This window comes from Notamacropus eugenii, chromosome 5 (assembly GCF_028372415.1).
Source record: "Notamacropus eugenii isolate mMacEug1 chromosome 5, mMacEug1.pri_v2, whole genome shotgun sequence".
NCBI lineage: Eukaryota > Metazoa > Chordata > Mammalia > Diprotodontia > Macropodidae > Notamacropus > Notamacropus eugenii.
The window spans coordinates 96,930,050-96,944,603 of NC_092876.1; the positions used below are offsets into that span (position 1 = coordinate 96,930,050).

The following is a 14,554-nucleotide window of genomic DNA, read 5'->3' on the forward strand; positions in this document are numbered from 1 at the left end:
GTGGAGCAGCTATATTCCTGGTTATCTGCCTGTGAAAATAAAGATGGGCAGAAGGGTTGAGGTAAGGTCATAGGGGAAGGTTGTCACTGTTTTTCATCCTCCTGCCCTTAGTCTATACAGTAGAGGAGGGCTAAGCTACCTCCTGTGAGCTTGGGGGATGCTGACCCTGTACTCTTCCAGACTTTACTTCCCAGGTTCAGGACTTCCTTGTGACTCATGCCTGTCTTCTGTGTTCACAGATCGCCATGCAGTCTCTGTGGAACATCAAGGTGGCTGTGCTTGTGAAGCCAGAACACGAGAACCGCATTAGCCATGTCAGCACATCCAGTGTGAAGACAGGCATCGCCAACACCCTGGGTAAGGGATCAAGCCGAGATTAGGGACAAAAACCCTGAATTTAGAGTTTGGACCTGGGTTGGAGCTGTGGCTTTGCTCTTTATTTGTTGAGTGATCTTGAGCAGGTGACTTCTCTTTGGGATTCAACTTCCTTATCTGGTAAAGGAGGGAATGCCCTTTGAACTCCAAAACAAAGATCCTGAGAGCTCCCCTAAGGCCTATGTGAACTTGGCAACCCTAGGAAGGCTGGACCTTTGGATCTCAAACCTCATCCATTCCAGTCTACCCCAAGCTTCCCTCCCTCTGGCCTCCCCAACAAGGCCCAGCCCATTGAATCTATCTTCCTTCTTCTGTCTCAGTGGTACCCAGGAATCAAAAGTGATTTGGGGAGGGTCTAGGGACCAGAACTTGGCTTGAATATTAGAAGCTAGTGATTGAGAAAATCCTCACCCTTGGGGATACCCATGCCTTTCTGTATTCCTGGATTTACTGAAATGATCCAGCAGGGGTGAGGAGCTAGCCTGGCTCATTCTCTTCCTGTTACCAGTCAAGTGTAGCAGACAGAACCCTGGACTGGGTTACGCCTAGATTCACATCACTGGCAGAGGCAGAATTTGAACTCAGGCCCTCTAACTTAAAATCCAGTGTTTTTTTTTCCTTTTTTCCCCTATACCATGTTGCTGGTCTCTTACTATTGGGTTTGATCCACAGGAGTCTCTCCTAGTTTTGACGGCTGAGGTCCTGGACTCCTGTAATCTGAGAGAAACCCTGGCAAGCTCTGATCACAGGGTGATAGGATTCTAATTGATGTCTGTATCTTGGGTGACCGCTGGCACATTTTTTACCTCCCTACTTGTGAGGATTCATCTGGCTGCCTTAGATTAGGGATCTGTCTTCCTAATTTTATCTTTTTCTATAAAAATTATCTCTAAGGTCCTTTCCAGCTTGAAAATTCCAGATTCATCTTATTTCCTTCTTGAGTGGGAAAGGGTAGGGGAGTAGGGTCAAGGAATGCAGAGTGGACTTGGGAGAGGGACAACTCTTGGAACCTCGTGGGGTCTTCCTTGTCCTAATATGACCCTGCCATGTCTTCATTTGGGGTCCTCAATCTTCCCCCACAGGTAACAAGGGGGCAGTCGGCGTCTCTTTCATGTTCAATGGCACCTCATTTGGCTTTGTCAATTGTCACCTCACCTCTGGCAATGAGAAGACTGCCCGGTAAGGAAATAGGGATAGGGACTAGGCCCTATCAGAGATCACTGTTCTCTGTCTCTTAGTAAACCCTCAGCCACTCCTCTCTTCTAGAATCTCTCTATCCTCCCTGGATGACCCTTTTCTTCCATTCCCCCTCTCCACAGGAGGAATCAGAATTACCTAGATATCCTTCGGCTGCTGTCCCTGGGTGACCGACAGCTCAGTGCGTTCGACATGTCTCTGCGCTTCACCCATCTCTTCTGGTTTGGGGACCTCAACTACCGGCTGGACATGGATATTCAGGTTTGGGGGGGGGGGAGGTGGATATAGGCATTTAATTATGCGCACTCTGTGTTTATTAAAAGTGCCTGCTTTTAATGACTATGGAATAGGTGGATGTGAATGACCAGGATAGAGAGTAGAGAGAGCTATAGATAGCCTCACAGATGTTGAAGGGAGGTGCTAGACAGAGTTGGAAGAGGGCTTAGTGTATAGACCATGGAATGTCGGAGCTGTGATAGAGTGGCAGAACTGACAGAGACCTTGGAACATAGAGCTGGAAGGAACTTTAGAACAGAGAATGTTAGAGCCAGGAGAGACTTGAGAACCCTAGAACACAGAACTCTAAAGTAGGGCAGAACATCAGAGCTGGGAGGTACCTCACCTCTGCCTCCTGGCTTCCTTCCTCCCTCCTGCAGGAGACCTTTCTCAGTCTTCCTCATTGCTAGCCCCTTCCCTCTGAGATCACCTTCCATTTATATTCTGTATATCCTGTATGTACATAGTTTTTTGCATGTTGTCTCCCGCATCAGAAGCCCAAACAAAGACGTTTTCACCTTTCTTAGCACAGTGGCTGACCCACAGTAAGCATTTCATAAATGCTTCTTGACAGATCAGGGAATGCTGGAGCTGGGTGTGGCCTTAGGACTTAGAATGGAGGGAAAATAGATGTGTATGTTGGGGTTGGGGGAACTGGACAAAAATTTGAAGGCCTGGGGTATGTTCAAATGAGATTACTTCTTAGGAGAGAGAAGGTAGATGGAGGAGAAATTCGCACCCGGCTCTTACCTCCCTCCCTTCCATCCCAGGAGATTCTCAATTACATTAGCCGGAAGGAGTTTGAACCTCTTCTTCGGGTGGACCAGCTCAACCTGGAGCGTGAGAAGCACAAAGTTTTCCTGAGATTCAGTGAGTGTGTGTGTGTGTGTGTGTGTGTGTATGTGTGTAGTGGGGTGTGTGTGTAGCGAGGTGTGTGGGTGGGGGTGGGGGTGTGTGAGGGTGGGGTGTGTAGGGGGACGTGTGTATGGGTGTGTGTAGGGGTGTATGTGGGGATGTGTAGGGGGGGTGGGAGTGTGAGTATGGATGTATTTGAGAGCATTTTGAGGTAGACTGGGGCAAAGGGAGAGAGTCAATGAAGAGGGACATGCCTTTCTTTTGGAGGTGCTGAATTAATAAAGGATAGTCAAGTCAAAAAGACCCTGGGGTTAGGGTCAAGGAGATCTTCTGAGATAAGAGTTTTCCTGTTTTTGTTTTTGGTTGGGGGGGTGTTTTTTGGGCTCCAGTTCCCTGAGAGCTTATTTTGGGGTCCCTGACTCCCTATCCTCCATGCCAGGTGAGGAAGAGATCTCTTTCCCCCCCACATACCGCTATGAGCGTGGCTCCCGGGACACCTATGCCTGGCACAAACAGAAACCAACTGGGGTGAGTAGGGAAGAATTGGAGGGTGGTGGGGTAAGGTAATGGCTGATTCTGCCCTGTGATCTTGACGAAGCCATAGAATAATAAAATCTCAAGCCATAGAACTTAGAATCCTAGGACTTAAAGGCTTAGCATCTTAAAACACTTGGTATTTTGGATTGATTATCCTGAGACCCTCAGGTGATAAGGGCCCTAGAAAATTTCCCTGGGGCTGGTCTTTAGTCCTCTTACCTAGACTTGGTACTTAAAAGCCTTTACAATCCTCCTTGATGCGGGAGGGTGTAGACCCTGCTTAGAGAGAGGCCATTTAATTTTTCTGGGTCTGAGTTTTCCTATCTGTCAAATGGTACAAATATCCCCTACTTTGCCAGCCTTAGTGCATTGAGTGGGTAGGTATAAAAGGGCTCACTGTACACATTTGAAGAATTGTTAGTGTTATAAGAACCCCCAGGGGATGAGTTGTTATAGAACTAGTTTCCACCTTCAGCCTGGGACAGAATCCAACTTCCCAGATACTGCCCTGGGGATTGACACCTCAATGATGGTCTGAGATCTTCAGAATACCAGCAAAGGGGATTTAACCCCCTTTACCCATTAACCTTCCCTCCTTCTTCAGGTTGTTGGGGCTCAGTCCTGTTAATGCACTCCCACCAACCCCAGCTCCTTATCTGTGGCACAGCCGTCTACCCTTACCCTTAGTCACTTCGAGTAAGGGCTAGTTGTAGCAAGAGTTTACTAGCAATGAGGGATAGAGTGAAATTATCCAGAATATGTAATTTAGAGGGAGTTACGGAAATATTGAGCCTGGGGCCAGAGAATCTCGTCAAAGGCCTTTTTTGGTTGGATCATACTGTCCAGTCCAAGCTTAGGTGGCTAAAAAAAACCAAACCAACCCCACCCCATTCTCCAGCCAGGGTTCTGGGCTTCCCTCCATGTGGAGTTGGCCACCTTGCTTTCCCAGGGTGACCCACCAAGTATGCTTCCCCTCTCTCAGCTCCGGCCTAGCTGGCAGTGAATTGGCAGCGGGAAGACTAGGAGGGTTCATATTCCAACTCAGTCAGTGACTCACTGTGTGATCATAGGCAAGTTCTTTTCATTTATCTCTAAAATGAGAGGTTTGGACCATATGACCTCTTAACTCCTTGTCAGCTTTAACTGGCTGTGGTTGTGAGACTAGATAATCTTTGAGGCTCCTTTCCTTCACTGACATGCTATGGTCTGACACCCCTATTTTAACATTGTGTGTTGGCATTTCTACTTTCTATTTTACTTTATATTTAATTAGAGGAAGTGCTGAGTAGTGGATAGAGGGCACAGTGCTTGGTACGTAGAAAGGGCTTAAGAAATGTTTGATGACTGACTGTCTACCCCAGTTCCACACAACCCTGTTTTCTCATGTTTCCCTATATGCCTGGACAAAGCAGAGAGTTCTCTGTACAAATGTATAATGACAGACATACACAGTTCTTGCCAACAATGGGAGGACCATTCCTCTACCTGGACTCCTTTCCTTTCTTGTGTCAGCTCCCAATGCTTACCTCCTTCTCCAGGTAACACCTTCTAATCCTCATTCCATCTGCAGGTGCGGACCAATGTACCCTCTTGGTGTGATCGCATCCTCTGGAAATCTTATCCTGAGACTCATATCAATTGCAATTCTTATGGTAAGAGCTGAAGTTCCATGATGTAGGTGACTGGTGGGGAGTAGTGCATCCTAGTCTTGGAGTGGGGGTAGAAGGAGAAGATGACAAGGCTTTTGTCTCCTCAGTCCTCTTCCTGCTTGCCAATCCGCACAGGTTGCACAGATGACATCGTCACTAGTGACCACTCCCCAGTGTTTGGAGCCTTTGAAGTTGGGGTTACCTCCCAGTTTGTCTCCAAGAAAGGTGAGAGAGTAAATGACTGTGTGTGTGCGTGTGTGTGTGTGTGTGTGTGCGTCTTTCTTAGATCTTTCTTAGGACCCAGGTTCTAGTTTCTCTTGTTTTGGGACTTCCCGTTGAAGGTCCTCTCTTGCTCTGGCCCTGGTGTTTTGTTTCTGCTTTATTGGAATATTTGGGACAGGGGAGTTGGGAGAGGATGTGCCATGTCCTCATCTTTTAGAACCACTTGTTACCCTTGGGTTCTATACTTTCTTTCCAGGGATTTAAATTCTACTTTTTCTCTACTTTTTTCTATTTTTTCTCTATTATTTTATCTTTTTTTTTAAGTCTCAGTTTTAAAGTTATTTCAGTTATTCTCTGATCTCAGTTTCTAGGCTTTCCTCACAAGGAGCTAAATTCTAGGTTCTGCCTTTCTATTTGGGTTCTAGATAGTTATCTCAAAGATTTACCTTCTCATTTTTCTCCTCTACCAGGACCTACATTCTAGTGGTTCTAGATTCATTCCTTTAAGAAGTAATTTACCTTACAGGCTTGTTGTGAGGCTTAAATAGGACAATGTCTGTAAAGTACCAGGCCAGTTTTAAAGAGTTGAACATAAAATATGTTATATGATAGAGTAATTTTGACTTTTCCATTCCTTGGTCCCATGTTCTTGATTCTCTCCTTCAGAGTTTATATTCCAGGTTTTCCTTGGTCCCCAGCTCTGGGTTCTAGATTTTATCTGGGACTGTTAAAACCTAGCTTTCGTGTTTCTGTAGCCTCAAGTTCTAGGTTCTTTCCCTGTGGTAACTTTGATTCTAGACTGTCCCCTATTCCTGACTCTTAAGTTCTTGATGTTTCCCTCTCTGGATTTCTTGCCCTTGTCTTGGTTCTGGTATGAGACTGTGTGTCTATTTTTCCCCCTGTGCCATCTCATCCCACCTGTGTTCTCTTGTAAAGAAACCACTTTCTTCAAATTAAAAGAATACAAGCACTGAAATTAGTAGCTCAGAGTTTGACTCCCTGGATGTGTAACCCTGAGTAAGTCATTTTCATCAGTCAGCAGCATTGATTGGCTTACTCTATGCCAGGCACTGTTAGCCCTGGAGATACCAAAAAAAAAATCCCTCTTAGGGAGCTGACTCTTTAAGGGAGGGGAAGACAATATGCAAGCAACTCTGTACAGACAAGCTATACACAGAGTAAATGGGAACTAATCAACAGAAGAAGGCGCTGGAATTTAGGGGGTTGGGACCAGACTTGCTGTAGAGGGTGGGATTTTAGCAGGTACTTGCAGAGCCTGGGGAATCCTGGAGGCAAAAATGGAGAAAGAGAACCTTGCCAGGCATGGAATAGAGGGAGACCGTTCCAGTGCAAATGCATGGATACCAGAGATGCAGTGTCTTGTGGGAGACACAGTGAGTGTCACTAGATCGAAGAGTATCTGCATGGGAGTAAAGTGTAGGAAAGGTCGGAGAAGGCGCCAGGTTATGAAAGGTTGTACATGCCAGAGGATTTCTTATTTGATCCTAGAGCTGATAAGGAGCCACTGGAGTTTATTGAGAAGGAAGGTGACATGGACAGACCTGTACTTTAGAGAGATCAATTTGATAACTTAATGGAGAGTGGACTTCTCTTCCGAGTCACTGTTTCTTCATCTGCAAATTGAGATTAAATAATACTTTCAGGCAATTACAGGGAAAAGTAGGTAGAGTCTTGAGGTCAGGAAGATCTGAATTCAAATCCAGCATCAGACACTTACTAGATGTGCGACCCTGTGCAGGTCACTTAACCACTGTCTGCCTCGGTTTCCTCAACTGTTAATTGGGACTCATAAGAGTATCTGCCTTCCAGAGTTATTGTGAGAGGTTAAATGAGATATCATTCAAGTGCTTAGCATGATATCTGGCACATTTTTGTGTTCCTCAGTCGTTTTCAATCACGTCTGACTCTTCATGACCCCATTTGAGGTTTTCTTGGCAAAGATACTGGAGTGATTTGCCGTTTCCTTTTCCAGCTCATTTTACAGATGAAGAAACTAAGGCAAACAGGGTTAAGTGACTTGCCCAGGGTCACACAGCTAGTAAGTATCTGAGGCTACATTTGAACTCAGGTCTTCCTGACTCCAGGCCCAGTGCTCTATCCATTGCATCACCTAGCTGCCTGCCTGGCACATAGTAGGGGCTATATTTTTAGTTGTTATTTATTATTATTATTATTATATCTGGCATCTTTTGAAGGATGTGAGGGAAGCACTATAGAAACAAGCTACTGTTGTTTTTTTAAAATTTTTATTAGCTGTGTGACCATAGGCAAATCATATAACTTTTCTGAGGGAAATGAATTTGATTTTTCACCCGGGACAGGAAAGCTGAACAAATGTCCACCCCAGGGCTCAGGAATGAATTGGGATCAGTAAACACCAAGAGACTGTCCTCCTCATTGAATTGGGATGGTTTCTGGAAAGAATAAACAAAAACTAGGAAAAGAAGGATCATCGGTCATCACTCTCAAAGACTGATGACGGAACCAGTAGAGAGGTGGTGGGATACAGAGTCTAAACATGGCTCATCTGCCCAGATATGGTCAATGTGACAGTTTGTTTGTATAACTATTTCCTTGTTATAAAGGAAGTCTCTGTGGGGTTAGAAGGGATTGGGAAATGAAGCAATGGTCAAAGAAAAAAAAAAGATTGACAAACATTTTTTGAAAAGAAAGAAGTGAGATTAGAGATTTATTCTACTTGACTCTAAAGAGAACTAAGAAAGCCAAGTGGATGGTTTGGGCTCGTTGTAATAAGAGAGTTCCTAACAGAGATAAGAGTGAAGTAAGGTACCTCTGCAGGTAGTGAGGTCCTCATCCCTGGAGGTCATCAAGTGAAGATTGGACTGCTTGACCAGGAAGCTTCAGAAACAATTCCAGTTCAGGCACTAGTGGGATGAGATTCCTTCTGAGTACTTTTCTACTAGGAGACTGGGGCCCTGATGTTGGCCCTTGTCTCTTGCCACCTGCCCTTTCCCTTCCCCCTTTTCCTTCTGGTTTAGGGCTCTCCAAGCCGTCGGATCAGGCTTACATCGAATTTGAGAGCGTGGAAGCCATAGTCAAAACTGCCAGCCGCACCAAGTTCTTCATTGAATTTTACTCTACTTGCCTAGAAGGTCAGAGCTGGGGAAAAGAAGAATGATGGGAATGGGTAATGCCAGGGGTCTAGCTTAGGTGGATTATAGGCAGGAGATAGTGGTGGGGCATTTAGTGAGAAACTTCTCTCTTCTCCAGAATACAAAAAGAGTTTTGAGAATGATGCCCAGAGCAGTGACAACATCAACTTCCTCAAGGTTCAGTGGTCTTCCAGACAGCTACCCACGGTGAGGCTCCTGGTTGGGGAGAACAGGGAGGGAAGAGGGACTTAGAACTGAGACAGGAGAAGGAAATGGGCTTGGGCGTATGTAATCATTCATAGTATTTACATGGTGCTTTAAGGTTTGCAAAGCACTTGACAAATATTCTCCCATTTGATCTTCACAACAACCATGGAAAGTAGGCTGTTATTATTCCCATTTTACAGGTGTGGAAGCTGAGGCAGAGACTAAGTGACTTGCCCAAAACGCACAGCTAGTAAAGTGTCTGAGAGTAGATTTGAGCTCAGCTTTTCCTGATCTTATTGTGTCACCTGTGTGTGTGTGTGTGTGTGTGTGTGTGTGTGTGTGTGTGTATTTGGTTGCCCGTGTTATATGATCTACTTTCCAGGGTTCTTGTAAGGGTCAGATGAGATAATATTTGTAAAGCACTTAGTACAGAGCCTGGCACTTAGCAGAAACTTGATAAATGTTTACTCCCTTTCCCTTTTGGACATATGAGTACCTCCGTAGGTCTGTTTGGTCTTACTGCATGTGAAAGAGATTGTTAGGTAGCTATTGGTGTGTTTGGGGATGTGCGAGAAGGCATCGTCCATAGTGTGTCCATCTCTCCTGTTGCCTCTCCCCTAGCTGAAGCCGATCCTGTCAGAGATTGAATATTTGCAGGACCAGCACCTGTTGCTGACTGTTAAGTCCTTGGATGGATATGAGTCCTACGGTGAGGGGCAGGGGACATGGTGTGATGTGGTGGGGAGCAGAGAGGAGGGCATTTCTAAGGAAGTTTGCAAAAGGGGTGAGGAGGACCCTGTGGCAGAAGGGGTAGAGAGTAGTCTCTGGAAGAAAGAGAGAAGTGTTAGAAGGCTGAGTTCTCTGGGCAAACGTTCATGGGATGTGTGGGTCTTTGGGCGATGGAGGAGGACGTGCTTTTCAGGACGGGTCTTGGATTAGGGAAGTCTGAGGATGGGAGGTGAGGTGGGGGAGGGGTGGAGAATCTGAGCCTCTGTCCAACTCCTAGGTGAGTGTGTGATTGCACTCAAGTCCATGATCGGCAGCACGGCTCAACAGTTCTTGACTTTCCTATCCCACCGTGGTGAAGAAACGGGGAACATCAGAGGCTCCATGAAGGTGCGGGTGCCAGCTGAAAGGCTAGGCACCCGAGAGCGGCTCTACGGTAGGGGCACCACCAGGGATGGGGATGGGAGGCTCTGACTGGAGACAGACCTTAGTCCTGGGAGGGCGGAGCAACCCTGGGTCTCAGGACTCTGAGGCAGACCCCCAGTGGCAGCAAGGCTGTTGGGGTCCTGGCCTGGGGTGGGGGAAACCATTCTCTTGAACTCCTGCTGTTGCCCCCTAGAGTGGATCAGTGTTGACAAGGATGAAGCAGGAGCAAAGGGGAAACCGCCATCTGTGTCCCGAGGCAGCCAGGACTACAGGTAAGCAGAGGGCAGGGGACTTGAAAGACTGAGACAAGCCCAGTTTCTTGGTCAGCCCTCCTCTTATCCCTCGCTCCTGGATCTTCTCCCTACCTTCCAGGTCTTGGAGCCGAAAGCCAGTTCCTGCTGAGGCCTCCTGCCCTCTGTCCAAGCTATTTGATGAGCCCGAGAAGCCGCCTCCCATGGGAAGGCCTCCAGCCCCACCTCGTGGAGCACCTCGTGAGGATCCGCCCCCTGCTCCCAGGTGAGGATTGCCCCCCCTGTTCCCAGGTGAGGTACCCCCCCCCAAGTGAAGACCCTCCCCTCCCAAGTGAGGACCATCCCCCCAGGTGAGGACTCTCCCCATTTGAGGCATCACAGAATATGGCAAAAAGAACGCTGGATTTGGAGTCAAAATCCTGGGACTGGACTCCTAATTTTGCTTCTCCTTGCTAGCCCTCCTAGTTTCCTCCTCTCTAAAATGAAAGGAGTAGATTACGCATTCTCCAAGTTCCCTCCCAGCTTTGTTGTGTGATCTGCCCCTTCCAGCTGTAGTTCTTTCTCTCACCTATGCTGGCAGTTTTGTTGGCCATCATTCTATAGTTTGGCATTTGTGGGGATAACCCTCCAGACCAAGGGGTGGGCAACCTGCAGCCTTGAGGCCATGCCCTGTGCCAGAGGCTAATGTTTCTCCTTAAATTTTACGCCTCTTTTTTTCCTGTGTTTCCACCGTGTGGATGGTGATGCTTTGACTATGAATGGGCCTTTTGTGATTTCAAGAACCAGGATTCCCCTGGTTGTGTTTAAGGAAACAGTGGAGACAGTGTTGTACAGTGGATGGAACGCTGGAGTTGGAGTCAGGAGAGCCAAATTCAAACTTCACCTCTGCCATTTACTAGCTATGTGACCTTGGGCCCTTTCACCCCGATTACATGGGAATAACCCTTTTACTACCAGCCTATTTCACAGTGATAGTTGTGAAGCTTTGTAAATATGAACTAGTATTTGCCACTCAGTGTTGCCTTTTAAAATAAAAATAGAATTCTACGTCAGAATAGCTAGATGTAAGTACTCTTTATGTTAGTGCTAATAAAATGGAATTAGGATGCACAGTTTACCAGCATAAATCTTGTTCTTTCTATATACGTGGAGTTTGCCCATGTACAAGCTCCTAGGTACAAACTGAGACTTTTCTCACTGCTCTTAACTGTTATCAGTCAGTGCTTATTCTAATTCTGCTTCTTTTCTGACTTGAGTAGAAATAACTCACTGGGAATCTTTTTTGGAGTCAGATGGTTTCTTGGAAAGGCAACAAAAGTCTCCAGGCTGCTTTCTTCAGCAGTCTCTTACTTACCATAATTAAAGGGCTCATGTTTCCATTCCCTTTGGCTCCTACTGTCCCCTACGTGAATTTGGCTCAGGTTTCACTTGGAGTTAAAGGCCTCTCCCCATGCAACTTCCTCTACAGCTGTGAGTTGTCTTAGAATAGAATCCTCGTTGGAACAAACTTCAGAGACCATTTAGCATAGCTCCCTTATTTTACACAGGAGGAAAGAGAAGTGAAGGGACTTCCCCAATTCAATGCAATTCAGTAAACATTTATTAATGTTTACTGTGTGCCGAGTACTGTGCTAAGGGCGTTAAGTTAAGCAAAGTCACACGTTGAATCAGTGTCATTTGGAACTAGAATCCAGGGCTCCTCCTTTTCTCCCCTCTACCTCTGAAGGCTGCTGTCTTCATCTACCCTCAATCCAGAGTCTCTCCTGAGCCATTATTTTCATCTTCAGGTCAAAGCCAGAAGGGGCTCCAGAACCAGAGGGGATGACAGCCCCCCCAATGAAGAATAGTTTCAATAACCCAGCCTACTATGTCCTGGAGGGGGTCCCACACCAGCTGTTACCCCTGGACCCCCCGGCCCCCACCCCTCCTGCCAAGGTTCCCGCTCCTTCGGCTACAAAGAACAAGGTGGCCATCACGGTGCCGCCCCTGCAACCAGGCCGCCGCCGGCCCCCTCGAGCAGGAGAGGGGAGCTCATCAGATGAAGAGGGCGGCACCTTGCCCCCACCCGACTTCCCTCCACCACCACTGCCTGACTCAGCCAGCCTGGATCTGCCTGTGGTGGGCCCTGGGGGCCGGGGCCGGGGAGGGGTTGAGATTCGGGGGCCATTGAATCCTAAGACCCATCCCCGGCCCCCACTGCCTCCAAGTTCCTCACCAGCCAGTGCCTTCCTAGGGGAGGTGAACAGTGGGGATGACCGATCCTGCTCCGTGCTACAGATGGCCAAGACACTGAGTGAGGCTGATTATGCTGCTGGACCGGCCAGAGGGGGCCTGATTGGGGGCCCCCTAGACCTGCCTCCCCGGGGTCTTCCCCCAGACTATGGCCGTCCCCTTGGCTTTCCCCCACCTCGAATCCGAGAGAGCATCCAGGAAGACCTGGCTGAGGAGGTTGGTGTGTGTGTGTATAATTATGGGGCTAGGGCAGGGGAAAGGGTGTGTGTGTGTATGTGTGTGTGTGTCTCTGTCCGTGTTGGCTCTGGGGGTTCCTGGCTAGCCATATTATTTGTGGCATATGTCTCTGCTACCCAACTAGCATCACTTTTTTGGGTCTTCTGTTTTTCAGAAAACCTATGACTCTGCTGCCTACAAGATAGATTCCTAGCATTCAAGGCCCTCCACAGACTGGCTGCAGTCTTATTTCCCATCATTCTGTTAAATGGAATACCATTTTCCATCCAAACTGGACTCCTTGATTTCTTCTTGTTACATCCCACCTCTGTGTATTTGTCCAGGGTCCATTGAAGTTTATCTGTTATTTTAAGGATCAGCTTGGGCACCATTTCCTCCTTGGAGCTCTTACTGATACTCCAAGCCAGGAGGAATGCTACTTCCCCATCCCCAGACTTTCATTTCTCTGTTGACTTCTCAGACTCCCTTGAATTATAATTATTTATGAACATAATCTACTTCCCCACAGTCTACTAAATTCCTTAGGAAAGGACTATCTTTTTTCATTTTTTGTTTCCCCCAAATAAACATAGGGCACGGTACATCGTAGGTGCTTAATAAATGTTTGCTTGAATTGAGTTATTGACAGGGAACATCCCTTGTCTCTGGGATGTTGCCTTTGACCTTATCTGTCTCATTCTACCCCCTTCTGTGTATCTCTGTCTAAATGGGGAGGAAGGGGGCAGGGATGGGGATGTGGGCAGGCCAGGGCCCTGAGAGTGCTTGGTGTGTGCCCACAGGCTCCATGTCCACAGGGTGGGCGAGCAGGCAGCCTGGGCGAGGGTAGCATGGGGGCTTGGCTTCGGGCCCTTGGCATGGAGTGCTATGAGGAGGGGCTGGTACACAATGGATGGGATGACCTCGAGTTCCTCAGGTGAGCAACGGGGAGGGGCCCCAGCAGGGAGTGGGGGGGGGTTGGGGTTTCATGGACAACAAAAGTCTTGGGGCCAGAGAAGAGACTGTGGTAGTGGGGGAGGGGGTTGGTGGGGTTATTGAGGCAGTCCAATGACTGAGTCCTGGTCCCTGCAGTGACATCACTGAGGAGGACTTGGAGGAGGCCGGAGTCCAGGACCCAGCTCACAAACGCCTCCTGCTGGACTCGCTGCAGCACAGCAAGTGACCTTCCAGGATTGATTCTGTCCCAGCCTGAAGGGCTTGGGCTAGGAGGGCCCTCATCTAGACTGAGGGTCGACCATCCAGTGTGTTCCCTCTAACCCCACCCCCAAGTTTAGAGGCACTGTCCCTCTAAGTCCCTGTCATGAAGGAACTTGTCCATTCTGCCTTACCCAGTGCTGAGGATGGTTGCCATAGTTATTAGTATCTCCCTCTGCCTATTTATTGGGGAGACTCCAGCCTCAGGGGAGGAGAATTCCCCAAGCCACTCTTCTCTTTACCCAGTGGAGCACTTCTTGCTCCATCCTTGTTGGCCAATCAATATCCCTCTACTCCTACATTGGTTCACTCCCCTCCTCATTAGGTTTGAGGTTGGTTGCCTAATTTAAGAGGCTCTTCTGCTTACTCCAGGGATGGTATTGGTCCAAGGTTTTGTCCCCCCAAGTCCACCCCTCATTGGGGCTCCTGGAGGGGGACCGATTTCTGCTCAGGCCCTCAAGTCTCCAGCGGAGAAAGGGTACCAGTACAAGGGGGTCCTTGTTACATTTCACTCCTTTCCCCTCCTCATCTCGGGGACCCCCTGAGCCACAGGGAGCACTCAGTCAGGTCCCCACCCAGACTGGCATCCCATCCGGAAATGAAGGAGCAGTCCCCTTCCTCCCATTTGGCTGGGCTGGGGTCCCCACTGCCATGGGGGGAAGAGTAGGGAGGGTTCTGTGTTAATTTAATTGTCTGGGTGGGGGGAGGGAGGGAGGGAGGGATGTGTGTGGACACTTTAATGTTATTTTATGAGGGAGTAGAGTTCGGGCATGTTTTGAGTCCCAGTCCTAACTCCCTCAGCAATAAAGGACCCGTTTGCTTATCCATTCACTTCATCTGTGATGCCCCCCAAAAGCAGGCAAATGTGGAGCCTCAGACTCCCCTTCTGCACGATGACAGCATGGCCTCTAAACTTCCAGCAAGCTCTAAAATTCTTTGTTCTAGGCCTGGGCATCTGAATGGGGAGAGGGACACACTGAAGTGGGAGGGGGGAGGGTCCCAAAGTACAGGCAGCTTCAGAACTCAGAAAAGGGGAGGA

At 48.0% G+C, this 14,554-nt stretch overlaps 1 protein-coding gene across 2 annotated transcripts in view; it reads left to right on the plus strand.

The window, feature by feature from the left end:
* INPPL1 (inositol polyphosphate phosphatase like 1) overlaps positions 1 to 14,338 on the plus strand; it is a 30,615-nt gene extending 16,277 nt beyond the window's left edge. Inside the window, exons 13-28 of one of the 2 annotated variants that reach the window (XM_072610320.1) lie at positions 240 to 357; positions 1,458 to 1,554; positions 1,695 to 1,833; positions 2,619 to 2,718; positions 3,143 to 3,231; positions 4,811 to 4,892; positions 5,025 to 5,114; positions 8,132 to 8,245; positions 8,364 to 8,452; positions 9,074 to 9,161; positions 9,459 to 9,614; positions 9,798 to 9,876; positions 9,977 to 10,120; positions 11,643 to 12,303; positions 13,104 to 13,237; positions 13,393 to 14,338. In XM_072610320.1, coding sequence (XP_072466421.1) covers positions 240 to 357; positions 1,458 to 1,554; positions 1,695 to 1,833; positions 2,619 to 2,718; positions 3,143 to 3,231; positions 4,811 to 4,892; positions 5,025 to 5,114; positions 8,132 to 8,245; positions 8,364 to 8,452; positions 9,074 to 9,161; positions 9,459 to 9,614; positions 9,798 to 9,876; positions 9,977 to 10,120; positions 11,643 to 12,303; positions 13,104 to 13,237; positions 13,393 to 13,483 — 2,271 coding nt within the window. In that variant the 3' untranslated portion in view covers positions 13,484 to 14,338. Of the gene's footprint in view, positions 1 to 239; positions 358 to 1,457; positions 1,555 to 1,694; positions 1,834 to 2,618; positions 2,719 to 3,142; positions 3,232 to 4,810; positions 4,893 to 5,024; positions 5,115 to 8,131; positions 8,246 to 8,363; positions 8,453 to 9,073; positions 9,162 to 9,458; positions 9,615 to 9,797; positions 9,877 to 9,976; positions 10,121 to 11,642; positions 12,304 to 12,478; positions 12,942 to 13,103; positions 13,238 to 13,392 lie in introns of those variants that run through there. The other variant, XM_072610321.1, reaches the window with a different exon arrangement.
* Positions 14,339 to 14,554: the final 216 nt, after the last annotated feature.